Genomic DNA, 16,054 nt, shown 5'->3' with positions numbered 1-16,054 from the left:
AGTAATGAATGGTTTACATTCATAAAAGCTGTGATTACTAGTGATCTGTGATTGGCTACGGCGTGCGGTGATTGGTCCAGGCACCATGTGATAGCTGTGAGCCAATCGCAGCATCGCTACAGGAAACACAGCTGTTATAAAGGAAATTCATTCACAACAGCTTTGTTGACATTGTGATCACATAGCACAGCAGATTGTGGCTCCCGGCACCGGGCTCGGGCTCACAGCCTGCAGTGTCCAGTGGCAACTAACCTGGAAGAGGCAGGATGATGTACATAACCTGCCTGGCCTCAGTAACGGACTGTGGTTGGGTGGCAAGTGTTTAGCTTTCAATACTGACTCCTGCACTCTCAGTGCTGCTGTCAGGAATGGACTGGCCAGCTATGGTGGGACTCACCTGCCTTTTGATCTGCAGTACTAGGGCTGGCCAGCGGGTGTTCCCAGCAATCAGAGACTCAACTTTGCAGCCAGCTAACACCTGTAACGGATTATGCTGGGGTATTTAAGGGATGGCCAGACCCACAGACTCTGCCTTGGTGTGTGTTTGTCCTGGGCCCTGTATCCTGTTTCTGTCCTGCATCCTGTTTCTGAACCGCTGCTGACTTCTCCTGCTCTGATCCCGGCTCGCTCCTGACCATCCCTCTGTCTGACCCTCTGTACCACGCTGCTTGCTACCTGTTCTGATCCCTGGCTTGTGATCCCTGACCAATCTCCGCTTGCTCCCCCTGTACCTACCTGCCCTATTGATATTGACCCGGCCTGCCTGACGACGCTTGCTTGTATATACTGTTATCTGTGGGTGGTTTGGTTTGGTTTGTTTGCACTGTATTATGTTTAGTATTGCACTGCGTTTATGTTTGTATTGTTAGTGTTAATAAATTATATTGTTTATAACATATCTGAGGTCTGCGTTTCCCTGCGTCAGTCACACATCTCTGGTCACACCTGGGAGCCCTGACAGCTGCTTCCCTGAACTTCCTGTATTCACAGGAAAATGTTACCAGTAGACCGTGCATTATGGAGTCTGTTAGCTAGGAGGAGAGAGGTGCATTAGAGTGTCTTGGCATTCTAGGCTATGGGGCTGTGTATTTCTATTGATGCACACAGTGTAGCGAGACATCTCCAGTCCCTGAATGCAAGAGTGGTTCCATAGGAATCTGCAAAGGTCACGGAACTGGCTTAAAGAAGACCACAGGTAAGGATTAAAGATGAAGAAACTGCTTTAGAAGGAGGAGGGAACAAAACTGTATCTGAGCACCACCAATCGAAAACCAATTAATTCATTTTAAATATTCAAAGTAAACTTCCCCATCCATCCGTGTCTCCATGCTGTATTTTGTTGAAAAATCACTTAAAAAAAAAACAAAAAACTCCCTAGCATTACTGGCTGTCACCATCTTAGGTAATTGAGGTTCTCTCAGCTAAGCACACCCTCCTGTGTGCATGCCCGAACTAAGGGCAGATGGATTCCAGAAAGTAAATGCAACGTGGATCATCAGCCCTTAGCTCAGGCATGCAGGCAGGAGGGTGTGCTTAGGTGAGAAAACCACTCCTCCCATGAAGACTCCTGGGGCATAGGACTTCATTTTGGCCTAAATGAAAGTTTGAGTTGCCGCTCAGGCTCCTGAATCCAAGCCCAGTGGGGGCTGGCTCGATGTGGAGAGACCCATGACATATATTTGAAATACTACAAATTTGGCCGTATTCAATATTCCAAAAAAATTAAATTATAAAAAAAAATAATATATATATATGATCTGTCTGAAAAAAGAAAGAAGAGTCCCAAACGCCGTACTCCAAACAAACCCGACGGTCATATAGGCGATAGCAGTCTCAGCCTAGTTCCAACCATGCCATGCCCCTCCCCAACGCGTTTCGTCCTGGAGGTAGGGATTCTATGTGGCAGAATTTCGCCCTAGGCCAGAAAGCAGCTGAAGAAATGTAAAAGAAAGTTTAAAACAAGTAAACATAATTTACCTTCCTATCTATTTACGAATGCTAGCGGCATAAGGATTAAAAATAGTTTATGGTGAGAGAGAGTGAAGTCCCACTTTGCAGGATCTCTCACTATGGGGTTGATTTACTAAAGTAATGAAATTTCACTTAGGTTGGTGAATGAGGTGAAGCCAGGTGAACAAGAACTTTTCCAAAGAATACTCAACCACTTGCAAGGAAATGGGGAGAAATGAATGGGCTGCTCTATGCATACAGCACAACAATGCACAAAAGTATATGCGTTACGCCTGACATCGCGCGTCATAGAGCGACCGGCGCCTGAGTGTGAGGATCCGTCTGATACAATTTCAGAATATTTATCAAGGTTTTGGGAAGCAAATCAGCATGCTGAAGTCTCACAGAATTAGTTGCCCACATTCTGCCTATTGCAGGGGAGTCAAACTGGCGGCCCTCCAGCTGTTGCCAAACTACAAGTCCCATCATGCCTCTGCCTTTGGGAGTCATGCTTGTAACTGTCAATCTTGCAATGCCTCATGGGACTTGTAGTTTGACAACAGCTGGAGGGCCGCCAGTTTGACACCCGCAGCCTCTTGCATAGGTTTGTATATTCATCATTTAGATACAATGTTACTTTTTTCCTGTATAGATCATAGCGGGGTTCCTCAGTAGAAGGTTTTGCTGCTCAAAGCACTGAGCTGTCCCAATTATCTGCATCATCTCCAGTTCCGGGAATCTCCTGGAACTTCAGCAGAAAGATCGGAGAATGTTAATGATAGAGCGTTTATAGGAAGCGACCTGCGCACTGTTCTGAGCCCCTTTTGATCAGACACATGGTGGAATTCCAGCGCAATTTCAGAAACCTGGATCATTAACTCCTTCCCACCCATCCGCCCGCCATGGCCCTTTACCATGGCCGGATCTAGGGAAAGGAGGGTGCTGAGCTTTCGAGAGATTACGGTTTTGCCCCCTTCCCCACTGCCCACATGGAAGAAAAATATATTTGAAGTATATTTTAAAAATATTCTTCCCAAATATATTGACATATATTTGAAATACTATAATTTTGGTCGTACTAAAAAAAAAAATTATATATATATATATATATTTTTTTTTTTTTATTATGTTGAAATGTGTTTTTATTACAAAATATATAAAAAATATAATTTTAAAAATACATTTTCAAAATATACTGTATGTCTTTAAAAATACGTCCAATCTACATTTTTGGAATGCATTTTACCAATATATGTAAAAATATAAGTTAAAATTATTTTTTTATATATGTTAAAAAAAAAGGTGAAGAATATATTTAAAAAAACACGTATTTTGAAAAATATTTTTCATATATTTTGTAATATGTAAAAAATGCATTTCAACATGCAGCGTGTGTATATATATATATATATATATATCTATATCAGGGGCGGACTGACAACTCATGGGCCCCCCGGGCAATATGGGATAGTGGGGCCCCTGTGTCCTTGCCCAAACTCAAAAAAGCCTATGAAAAAGGTACCAGGGGCATCTCATGGGGCCCCCCACTGACCCTGGGCCCTCGGGCAGTGCCTGAGTTTACAAATGGTCAGTCTGCCCTATATATATATATATATATATATATATATATATATATATATATATACACATATACACACACATATTCATACATACCTCATGTTGGAATGCATTTTTTATATATTACAATATATATGAAAAATATTTTTCTAAACACATTTTTTTTAAATATATTCTTCAGCTTTTTTTTTTAACATATTAAAAAGTAAATTTAAACTTACATTTTTACATATATTTGTAAAATGCATTCCAAAAATGTAGATTTAATGTATTTTTTAACCATTAGCCACCCGGCCAATGGCCGTTTGGCGGCTTCAAAAGTGCTTCGGCATTCCGGGTGCACGCCATTTGGCGTGCTCCCGCACATGCGCAGTTTGCGCTAATGCAGAGCCGCACAGCGGCGCGATCTCTCACCGGCTGTGTACCTCGGACACGGCCAATGACAGATCTGAGTACCGGCCCCCGTTGCTGGTACCATGTGACCTGCTGTGACCAATCACAGCAGGTCACATGACAGTTGTATACAATGGATGGCTTCATTCATGCCATCCATTGTATACTAGTGCCTAGCTGTGAATGGTCACAGCTAATCACATGCACATGTCATGTGATTAGCTGTGACCAAATCACAGCTAAGCACAAAAAAAAAAAAAAAACCTGAATGAATCGATTTCATTCAGGTAAATGCTTGCTTATAGCAAAGTAATTCTTTGCTATAAGCAAATTGTGTAAAAAGAAAAAAAAAAAAATACTGATCACTTCCCCAAAGTAGTACAATGTTACTATGGTAACATTGTACTACTTTGGTCGAAGTAAAATATGAAAAAAAAAATCTTAAAAAAATAAAAAAAATGTAATAAAAAATTAAAAATAATAAAAAAAATAAAAAAAAAAATTTTTTTTTTTTTTAAACTGTCACCAGTCAGTGTCCCTGTTCACCGCCATGCCAGTTATATGATGACGCTGTACTGCACTGGTGACAGTATGTAAAAAAAAAATAGTGAAAATAATTTTTTAAATTTTTTAATTTTCCGAAAAATGACAAAAAAAATACAACTTCAAAAAACTCGCCATGCCTCTTATGAAGTACGTCAGACTGTCTACTCTGCAAAAAGGGGTCATTTGGGGATATTTGTACTATTCTGACATTCTTGGACCTCAAGAAATTAGATTGGCTGTCAGTACTTCAGGATTGATCAATATTCAGATATACACCATAGTTTGTGAACTCTATAACTTTCCTACAAACTAAATAATACATCCTAATTTGGGTTATTTTCACCAAAGACATGTAGCAGAATACATCTCGGCCTAAATTTATGAAGAACAATTATTTATTTGTAAACTTTTATCACAGAAACAAAGAAAAACATGTTTTTTTTCAAAATTTTTGGTCTTTTTTTGTTAATTTAGCAAAAAATAAAAACCCCAGCGGTGATTAAATACCACCAAAAGAAAGCTCTAGTTGTGTGAAGAAAATGATAAAATTTTAGTTTGGTTAAAATGTTATATGACCGCGCAATTGTCATTCAAAGTGTGAGAGCGCTGAAACCTGAAAACTGGCCTGGGCAGGAAGGTGTAAAATTGCCCGGTATTGAAATGGTTAAAAATACATCCAATCTACATTTTTGGAATGCATATACAAACATATGTAAAAATATAAGTTAAAATTACGTTTTCATATATGTTAAAAAAAAAGGTGAAGAATATATTTAAAAAAACATGTATTTTGAAAAATATTTTTCATATATTTTGTAATATGTAAAAACTGCATTTCAACATGCAGCGTGTGTATATATATATATATATCTATATCAGGGGCGGACTGACAACTCATGGGGCCCCCGGGCAATAGGGGATCATGGGGCCCCTGTGTCCTTGCCCAAACTCAAAAAGCCTATGAAAAAGGTACCAGGGCCATGTCATGGGGCCCCCTACTGACCCCGGGCCCTCGGGCAGTGCCTGAGTTTCCAAATGGTCAGTCCGCCCCTGATATATATACACACACACACATACCTCATGTTGGAATGCATTTTTTATATATTACAATATATATGAAAAATATTTTTCTAAACACATTTTTTTAAATATATTCTTCAGCTTTTTTTTTTTTAACATATTAAAAAGTAATTTAAACTTACATTTTTACATATATTTGTAAAATGCATTCCAAAAATGTAGATTTAATGTATTTTTAAAGACATACAGTATATCTGAAAATGTATTTCTTTTATATATTTTTCATATATTTTGTAATAAAAACGCATTTCAACATACAGTGTATATATATATAGATTTTTTTTTTCATTTATTTATTATTTTAAATATATTGAATATAGTCCAAATTGTAGTATTTCAAATACTATAATACTGTCAATATATTTGGGAAGAATATTTTTTAAATATATTTTTCTTCCATGTGGGTGTGCTCGACCCGCTGAGCTCCTCCTCCCATCCCACACTGCACACAGCCTGGGCACAGGGCATAGCAGAGCGCCTTCTCGAGGGAGGAGTAAAAATGGCAGTTAGAGGATTGAGACAAACCATTTACCGCTGACAGGGGTGCTTCCAATGATCAGCTTTAATTAAGCCTCATTCACACAGGGCATTATTGCAGCCACTTTTAGGGGCGTCGGCCTTTTTTTTTTTTTTTTTTTACTGCTTCCAAATGGCCCTCCATGTTATCCTATGTGTCCGTGTACACACAGATGTTTAGAAGCTATTAGTAGCAGTAGCGTTTAACAGCAGGAAAAAGAACATAGGACCAGTCGTCCAGGAGCAGCAGTGTTTTTGCAGAAAAGGCTGACCGCTCCTAAACGCTACTAAATTCTCCCAAAATCTGCTAAACGCTGGGCACCAGTTTTTTCTTTTTCACTGGTTATTAAGGAGAGGGTAAGGAAGCCAGCCACCCTGTCCTCAACAATGGATGAGTCATCAGCTGTCAGCGGGAGACCCCGCCCCCTTGTGACATCACTGGATGGCCCCACCCCTTGGTTATTTAATTACTTGCCAACTGCAGATAGCTGAATAACGGCTTCACTGCGGCTGGCTAGTTCTGGGAGGACGTCATATGACGTCCTCCCAGAACGCGCTCTCCTGCGCGCCCCCGGCGATCTCCGTGATTGCTGTGTCCTACGGACACAGTTGATCACGTGATGTGGTAAAAGGCCAATCACAGCGGCCTTTTAACACGTGATCAGCCATGTCCAATGACACGCCGGGAAATGCAATTGCCGGTTCTCGGCTGAACTTTCCTCACGCTGTCAGAGCGTGAGGAAAGTACTGCCGGGAACCGGCAGTTGTCAGAGCAGGGATTGGCACCGATCATCAGGGCACTGATGATTAGTGCGCTGATGATCGGTGCCCAGCAGCGCAACCCACCAGTTCCGCCCACCTGTGCCCAGCAGTGCCGCCCACCTGTGCCCAGCAGTGCACCCACCTGTGCCCAGCAGTGCCCACCTGTGCCACCCACCTGTGCCCAGAAGTGCCACCTACCTGTGCCCAGCAGTGCCACCCACCTGTGCCCACCCACCTGTGCCCACCAGTGCCACCCACCTGTGCCCACCAGTGCTGCCACCAGTTAGTGCCCAGCAGTTGCGCCAGTCAGTGCCCAGCAGTTGCGCCAGTCAGTGCCCGGCAGTGATCCCAGTCAGTGCCATCTATCAGTGCTGTCTATCAGTACCCATCATCAGTGCCGCCTATCCGTGACACCTCATTAGTGCTGCCTATCAGTGCCCTTCAGTGCTGCCGTGAAGGAGAAAAATTACCTGTTTGAAAAATTTTACATTTTTTGCACACTTCTTGTTTATAGCGCAAAAAGTAAAGCGCCCAGCAGCGATTAAATACCACCAAAAGAAAGCTCTATTTGTAAGAAAAAAATGATACAAATTTCATATGGGTATAATCTTGCATGACCGCGCAATTGTCAATCAAAGTGCGACAGTGCTGAAAGCTGAAAATTGGCCTTGTAAGGAGGGGGTATAAGTGGCCAGTAGGCAAGTGGTTAAGCGCTGTCAGACAGTGGGACCGGAGGGATTTATTTTTTTGGCGGTGGTGGCTGGCTTCGTGATTGACGATTGATTTTTGTTTTTTTTAATAAAGGACATGTCAAAAACTTATGTTGTGTTTTTATTTTTTTGATGTACGAGTAGGGGTACCCCCCACTCATTCACATAGGAAGGGGGACTGGGATCAGGGAGCCCCCTTGTTAAAAGGGGCTTCCAGATCTAGAAGCCCACCACCTGCAGACCCTCACAACCATTGGAGACCCTTGTCCTCATCACCATGGGCAACAAACTATACCCCCCCCCATGTTGAGGTCATGTTGCCTGGTATGGTTCGGGGGGGGGGGGGGTCTGGGCACTCACTCGTCCGTCCATCCCCCCCACTTTCCTGACCTGATAGGCTGCATGCTTGGAAAAGGGTCTGGTATGGATTTTGGGAGGGACCCCCCACACCATTTTTTTTAAAATTTGCCGTGGGGGTTCACCTCAAAATCCAAACCAGACCCGTAGGGCTTGGTATGGATTGGGAGGGGACCCCCCCACATTGTTTTATTCACATTTTTTTTTATTGTCGGCAATTATTTAAAAATGTTTTCATTACATTTAGTTGTTAGAGGGAAAATCCTGCGGCTTTAGAAAATCCCACGTTTCTAAAGCGATTTTTAGCTTCTCTAGTGTGCATGAGACCTTAGAATCACTTGAGGCTTTAAGAGTGCCTAGCAGGGGCAGACTGACCATCTGGAAACTCGGGCACTACCCGAGGGCCCGGGGTCAGTAGGGGGCCCCATAAAATGCCCCTGGTACCTTTTTTATAGGCTTTTTTGGGTGTGTTTTGAGTGTGGGCAAGGACACAGGGGCCCCATGATCCCCAATTGCCCGGGGGCCCCCATGAGTTGTCAGTCTGCCCCTGGTGCCTAGTTATCGATCATATTTATAGTTAGAATTTGAAAAATAACAGATTATTACTAATATTGCAGTTTGGAATCAGGCTTATAATGTACCTTATATAGTTGTACGCCTTTCTGAAATTCTTGTCAAGAATAGCAGTGGAGAGGCCAAAATATTCCAGCTCTTTCCTTTTCTGCCGGTCATCATAAAAGGAATAATATTCCAGGGAGGAATCGACAAGCAGCTCCCCTTCTTTATATCGGCTGAGGTTACAAAGGGCGTAAATGGCTTTTAGAAGGAGATTCCACCAGTCGTCCTTGTTGAGCACGCTGGTCAGTACAGTGAAGATTGCTATGGGGAACAGGAAAGCAGAAAATGCTATTCTAGGACTCCTACATGTTCAAATGCCACCAGGTGACAACTTCAGTTAAAGTGACCCTGTCACTGAGCTGAACTTAATTTTTTTTTAAGGCAAAGAAGTACTTACCTCTCCGACTGCCCATGTTGCTGAAAAGTGCTCTATTGAAAAGTGGTCACTTACCCACCCCCAATTATGTCATAAAGTGTTGATCTCCTGGTCTTTTGCTCCAATCAGTGGTTCCTCCCGCTGACCTTCACGTCACTACAGAACATAACAGATATGTAGGGGTACATAGGAGGAACCACTGAGGGACCTTTGATCTGCATCTGGTGGGAGAAACTACGGAGGGACCTTTGATCTGCATCTGACAGTAGTAGGAACCACTGAGGGACCTTTGATCTGTATCTGCTTGCGGGAGGAACCACAGAGCAACCTTTGATCCACATCTGATTGTAGGAGGAACCACTGAGGGACCTTTGCTTTGCATGTGATGGCAAAAGGAATCACTTAGGGACCTTTGATCTACATGTGATGGCGAGAGGAACCACTCAGGAACCTTTGATCTACATGTGATGGTGAGAGGAACCACTGAGGGACCTTTTATCTGCATATGATGGTGAGAGGAACCACTTAGGGACCTTTGATCTGCATATGATGGTGAGAGGAACCACTGAGGGACCTTTGATCTGCATATGATGGTGAGAGGAACCACTGAGGGACCTTTTATCTGCATATGATGGTGAGAGGAACCACCGAGAGACCTTTGATCTGCATGTGATGGTGGAAGGAATCGTTGAAGGACCTTTAATCCGCATATGAATGTGAGAGGAACCACTGAGGGACCTTTGATCTGCATGTGATGGTGAGAGGAACCACTTTGGGACCTTTGATCTGCATGCGATCAAAGGTCCCAAAGTACCTCATGATCTGAGGTACTTCTGATCTGCAACTGATGGTGGAAGGAACCACAGAGGGATCTTTGATCTGCATATGATGGTGGGAAGAACTACTGAGGGATATTCAATCTGCATCTGATGCTGGGAGGAACCACAGAGGGACCTTTGATCTGCATCAGATGGTGGGAGGAACCACTGAGAGACCTTTAATCTACATGTGATGAAGGAAGGAACCATTGAGGGACCTTTAATCTACATGTGATGGTGGAAGGAACAATTGAGGGACCTTTGTTCTGCATATAATGGCAATTAAAACTTCTCACAATGTGGATTATATTCTGCAGCAAGGAAGATAGGGGCTGCCTTATTTCCTGGCTGGAAGACATCCAGCATCATCCTGACATTTCCTCCCCAGCCTGACTGTCCCTGGCCCAGCTATTTCATTCAATAGATTTCAGTTCTTTCAATTAAGGAAGCTCAGCATCACACATGGGTTCTATCTGACTTGCTGCAGCTTCTAATGCACATTGTGAGAAGCTCACAGTGTGCAGTGAAATCAGAGTAGGCCCATTTCAGTCCAGGAGTGAAGCCTGTACACTGTGCAAGACTGAAGCGGAAGGCCGAAGGTCAGATCTAATCAGGCCCATAGTGGAAATATAAAAAATTGCTCCATTCTATCAGTAACTTCCAGTCGAGAGCGTTAAACACCGAAATTAGTACGACTTCTTTACCTTTTGCGTCAGAAGTTGCAGTCTCCTGTTCATCACTTGCAGAAATTTTATCTCTTGACACTTTTATTAGATACAAATGTCGTTCTCCAGATTTTGAACTTGAAATCAGACATACCTGGGCTCGGTTCATTGCCATCTAGAAAAAAAAAAAAAAAAATCACAAGAAGTTAGAGGGCTTTAAAAATGCTAACTTTTCAATATTTATACCACATATTGCAGAAAATCTTTTGGAAATTCAGTTTGCATGCAAAGAGGAAAGTGGGCAGGTTGCAGTGGGTGGGTTGCATTGGTTGGTTTGAGTGGGTTTTGGCAGGCAAGTTGTAATGGTTGGTTTGGGCACGTTGTGATGGGTAAGTTGAGTTGGTTCATTTGGGCGGGTTGTGGGAGGCGAGTTGCAATGGTTGGTTTGGGTGGGTTGCGGTAGGCAAGTTGTGTTGGTTGGTTGGTTTGAGTGGGTTGTGGTGGGTGAGTTGAGTTGGTTTGGGTGGATTGTGATAGGCGAGTTGATTTGGTTGGTTTGGGTGGGTTGTGGTAGGTGAATAGTGTTGTTTAGTTTGGGTGTGTTGTGGTTGAAGAGTTCAGTTGGCTGGTTTGAGTGGGTTGTGGCAGGTGAGTTGTGTTAGTTGGTTTTGGTGGTTAGTGGTGAGTTGTGTTAGTTGGTTTGGGTGGGTAGTGGTAGGTGAGTTGTGTTAGTTGGTTTGGGTGGGTAGAGGTAGGTGAGTTGTATTAGTTTATTTAAGTGGATTGTGGTGGGGGTGTTGCGTTGGTTGGTTTTGGTGGGTTGTGGTAGGTGAATGGTTTTGGTTTGGGAGGGTTGATTTGGGTGTGTTGTGGTTGGTGAGCTGTGATAGTTGGTTTGGGTGGCTTGTGATAGGCGAGTTGATTTGGTTGGTTTGCGTGGGTTGTGGTAGGTGAATTGTGTTGATTGGTTTGGGTGTGTTGTGGAAGGTGAGTTGGGTGAGTTGGTTGGTTTGGGGGAGTTGTGGTAGGTGTGTTGCGCTGGTTGGTTTTAGTGGGTTGTGGTAGGTGAATGGTGTTGGTTTGGGTGGGTTGTGGTGGGTGGGTTGCATTGGTTGGTTTAGATGGGTTGTGGTAGGTGAATGGTGTTGGTTTGGGTGGTTTGTATTGGTTGGTTTAGGTGGGTGAGTTGCGCTGGTTGGCTTGGGTGGGTTGTAATGGTGGGTTTGAGTGCGTTTTGTTAGTTGGTTTAGGTAGGTTGTGGTGGGTGGGTGGGTTGTGCTGGTTGGTTTAGGTAGGTTGTGGTGGATTTCAAAAAGGTTTGCACAGCATTTCCCTAGGATGCACAAAATGCATTACTTATAAGCATGTGTGAGGGGTAGGTGTTGCACGCAACTGAATGACTACATAGAAATTGGTCTATCAGCAGTAAAAGGTCGTTTAGCCACGCTGACGTCATCATCCAGCTGGCACAGCTATGGTGACAATATTGCAATGGCTTTACATAGCAGAGGAAGAGCGTTGTCACCCTTTCAAAAAAAAAATGCATCAGGAACAGTTCTGCTGTCAAGACCACTGAGTATTTTTTATATATTAAAGGATTAGAGATAAACACACTGGGCAATGTAATCCCACTGGGAGTCCAGATAACATAATGAATCTGAACTCTAGGGGAAGAGTTAAAGATAAATGTCAGCAGGGAATGTTAAAATTAAGAAATAGATACTTATAAGTCTATGCAGTCCAGCACTGTTATCTATTCAGCCAAAGCTTTTTAAGTTGCCCGTTCGTCCGTGTGCCATCTTGGTTTTGGGATCCTGCTGTCAATTCCTGTTGGCTCAAGGTCAGCTCTGTACTAAGTATGCACAAGATACGTTCTACCAAGGGACTGGTCCTGCATCCTCCTAGGATGGGGCAGACCAAGGTGCTCTTATTCTCACCAAGACAAGGAATGAAGAAGTGGGAGCTACTTGAGTGGAATTTGTGGACAGTCCAGGTGTTTCCAGTGGATGGGTCCTGGTAATACTAGAGTATACAAGGATATTTTCCACAATTGTGCTCTTCCAACCATGTCGCAATGGTTTGAGGAAGGCTCTTTTCTGTTCCAGCATGTCAAGATTTGAAAGTGTGCGCACATTCGAAATGGTGATCAACCACAGTACCTAAAACTGTCCACAGATGACACTTTAAAAGCCTTTACAGTGTAGAGTTAATCATAAATTAGGGCCTTAGAACATGCCCCCTTGTGATAGCTTTAAGTAGGTGATGGGTATCTCTTCATGGAGACATCAAAGGTCTATTAGACCCCTGATATCTCTCCTGCTCTCCAAAGCAGCTAACAAAGTACAGAGTGTGTTTGGTTAGCTGCTTCTCTGTCTGTACCAGAAAGGCATCTCCTCTGTGTTCACAGATCCTGACCAAATATCGCAGTCCTGGACTCTCCGAAGGAATGGGAGATCCCTGGAACCACCATGGACACCGGCAAAGGGGGGTGGGGTGGGGACAACACACACTTCCAAACGCTTTAAAAGTGATCACTTTTACAAAGACATCTGATCACCCGCTGAGAAAAACAGTAGAAGGATTAAGGCTGAACTGAAGCCATTATCCTGGTATAACCACTTGCTCACAGGACGTTTTGACATAGAAGTCGCTCACCATCATCAAGTGACGGTTGTCAAATGCACAATATTTCAAAACTGGACATCTGCGTAATGTACTATTTTGTAATTTTTAAATTTCCTTTATTGTTATTTTTAATAATTTTTGTAACATTACAATTCATACATTTTTGACAATTGTGCATTTCCAACACTGTGGAAATGGTTTGCAAACTCTTCCAGCAAACGTCTTCAGAACAGGTTTATGGTTAGCTCTGCACAACATAAAGCAACGGCAGTTTCTATCCCCATGAACCTGTTCAGTGCACAATGTTTCATGACCATGGACATTTGTGTAATTTTTGTAAGTGTTATTTGGGGCAGTTTTGAAATCCTACAGTTCAACCTTCCACAGTCGGTCTCTACAAATGTTGGGGAGTATGCCTCTACAGTCAATGTGTACAATGATGACACCATAAACAAAAACATGGAAGGAGCATTTAACTTCAAACTCCTCTGATCACTAAATTTTTTAAATCTACACTAACAGAATTTTGGTTACCAATGGTTTTTGGTTTAAAAAAAAAAAAAATGTGATGATCTTCTCCAATAAACACTCACCTTCAGCAACATGGCAAGCATGGTGAGTAAAGTATCCACATAGTCATACATCTTTCCCTGAGAGAAGAGAAGTGTTGACCGATGCAGAAGAAGCTTAAGTTCCTGAAAAAAAAAATGAATGCGTTTGTAAATCAAATTGACCAACTCAATAAGTTGTGGAAAGAGTGAAAGAATAAAATAAAGAACTTGTAACAATAACAAAAGTGTAGCTGCAGCTCAAACTTTGTTCAAGTTTTGGGCAGCCTAGAAGAATCAGAACCTCTGCTGGGTTTTTATTCTGTGGAATGGTCTAGACGGGAGTGGCATTCAATCCAAAAATGTTTTGAAAGCCAGAAGGCTACTCAAACGCAGTTACTCTCTACACACTAAGAGACCTTGGATAAGACTTACAATGTGAAAGTCGTTTGAAAGCCAAAAGGCTACTCAGCCACAGTTGCTATCAATGTACCAAGGAACCTTGGGAAAAGCTTCAAATGTAAAGGTAATTTGAAAGCCAAAAGGCTACTCAACCATAGTTACCCTCTAAACAACAAGGGATCATGGCTGAGACTTAAAGTGTAAAGGTCATTTGAAACCCTGAAGGCTACTCACATCTACGCACTAAAAGACCTTGGGTGAGACTTCTAATGTAAAGGTCATTTGAAACCCTGAAGGCTACTCAACCATAGTGATCTCTGCACACAAAGGGACCTTGGATGGGCCCTATAATATAAACGTTGTTTGAAAGCTGGAAGACTACTCAAACACAGTTCCCATATACACACTAAGAGACCTTGTTTGAGACTTACAATGTTAAGGTTGTTTGAAAGCCTGAAGGCTACTTAACCACAGTTACCTTCTGTGCATCCAGGGACCTGGGTGAGACTTCTAATGTAAAGGTTGTTTGAATGAAGAAGGCTACTCAACCACAGTTGTCATCTATGCACTAAAGGACCTTGGGCAAAATTTCCAATGTAAAGGTCATTTGAAAGCCAGAAGGCTACTCAACCATAGTTACCTTTGATGTACCAAGGGACCTTGAGTGAGAATTATAATGTAAAGGTTGTTTGAAACCCAGAAGGCTACTCATCCACAGTTCCTAACTACGCATGTAGAATGGTCTAGAAGGAAGTGGCATTCAATCCAAAGATATTTTGAAAACCAGAAGGCTATTCAACCACGGTTACTTTCAATGTACCAAGGGACCTTGGGCAAGACATCTAATGCAAAGGTCATTTGAAACCCCAAAGGCTTCTCAACCATAGCTACCCTCTAAACACCAAGGGACCATGGTTGAGACTTAAAATGTAAAGTAATTTGAAAGCCAGAAGGCTACTCAACCATAGTTATCTCCACACACCAAGGGATCTTGGATGAGCCCTATAATGTAAAGGTCGTTTGAAAGCCAGATGTCTACTCCACCACAGTTCCCATATACATAAGAGACCTTGTTTGAGATTTCTGATGTAAAGGTTTAAAAGTCAAAGAGCTACTCAACCATAGTTACCCTCTGCGCACCAAGGGACCTTGGGTGAGATTTATAATGTAAAGGTCGCCTAAAAAGCAGAAGGCTACTCAACCACAGTTCCTGTCTACAAACTAAATAACCTTGGGCCAGATTTCCAATGTAAAGGTCATTTGAAAGCCAGAAGGCTACTCAACCATTGTTACCCTCCACACACCAAAAGACCTTAGGTGAGGCTTATAATGTAAAGGTCATTTGAAAGCCAGAAGGCTACTCAAACACAATTCCCAACTATGCTTTAATGGACTTTGGGTGAGACTTCTAGTGTAAATGTGATTTGAAAGCCAGAAGACTACTCAACCATAGTTACCATCTACGCACCAAGGGACCTTGGGTGGGACTTCTAATGTAAAGGTCTTTTGAAAGCCAGAAAGCTACTCAAGCACAATTACCCTGTATGCACAAAGGGACCTTGGAAAATGGAGCTGAAGGAGCTTGGGTTTTGTTCTACAACTCTTAGTTATGTTCAAAGTAAACCAATGGTGTATATCTTCCCCCCACAATTGGACAGCACACACCTTCAGTTCATTCCTAAAAGAAATGAACCCGGAAAGCTGTGCCCCACCAAAAAAGGCAGGCAGAGGTCATAAGACTAGAACTGGTCACTAGTTTTGCCTAGGGTGCACTTGCAGCTGATCTTTTTCCCCCATTACTGACTTACTAGGCCTTGTTCTGCACTGTACCACAAAAAGAGATGGGGTGTGGTGCTGGACACGGATACTTAACCCTTAACATGAAATCACCAGCTAATGCCTAACGGCTTGGCTTTGTCAGCTCCCCACAAGGTGGGCCTCCCCTTGAAAGATGGGAGTCACCAAAATTGAGATGTCCACGAAACGAAAAGAGAGAGCGCCAAACAATCGTCTCAAAAGTCCAAGATCTTCCCACACGTAACAAGGGTAAGGCAAAAGACAGCCAATGCGTTTTAGGGGGGACAAAGGCATCTCTTTGGCTTAATGCAAA

General features: G+C 42.7%; 1 protein-coding gene across 2 annotated transcripts in view; it reads right to left on the bottom strand.

The window, feature by feature from the left end:
• The window catches only part of GTF3C3 (general transcription factor IIIC subunit 3), a 96,408-nt gene that overhangs the window by 19,919 nt on the left and 60,435 nt on the right, over positions 1-16,054 (bottom strand). For both annotated transcript variants that reach the window (XM_089673545.1, XM_089673546.1), the window contains exons 13-15: positions 13,588-13,689; positions 10,409-10,544; positions 8,534-8,771 (exon numbers count right to left, since the gene is read on the bottom strand). In XM_089673545.1, the coding sequence (XP_089529671.1) occupies positions 8,534-8,771; positions 10,409-10,544; positions 13,588-13,689 (476 nt within the window). The remainder of the gene's footprint in view (positions 1-8,533; positions 8,772-10,408; positions 10,545-13,587; positions 13,690-16,054) is intronic.

Source organism: Staurois parvus, unplaced genomic scaffold (genome assembly GCF_062004578.1).
Source record: "Staurois parvus isolate SC_StPar_1 unplaced genomic scaffold, SC_StPar_1.0 ptg000140l, whole genome shotgun sequence".
NCBI classification, from domain to species: Eukaryota; Metazoa; Chordata; class Amphibia; order Anura; family Ranidae; genus Staurois; species Staurois parvus.
The sequence above is the reverse complement of the archived record's forward strand: the minus strand, read 5'-3'. Positions and strand labels throughout refer to the sequence as shown.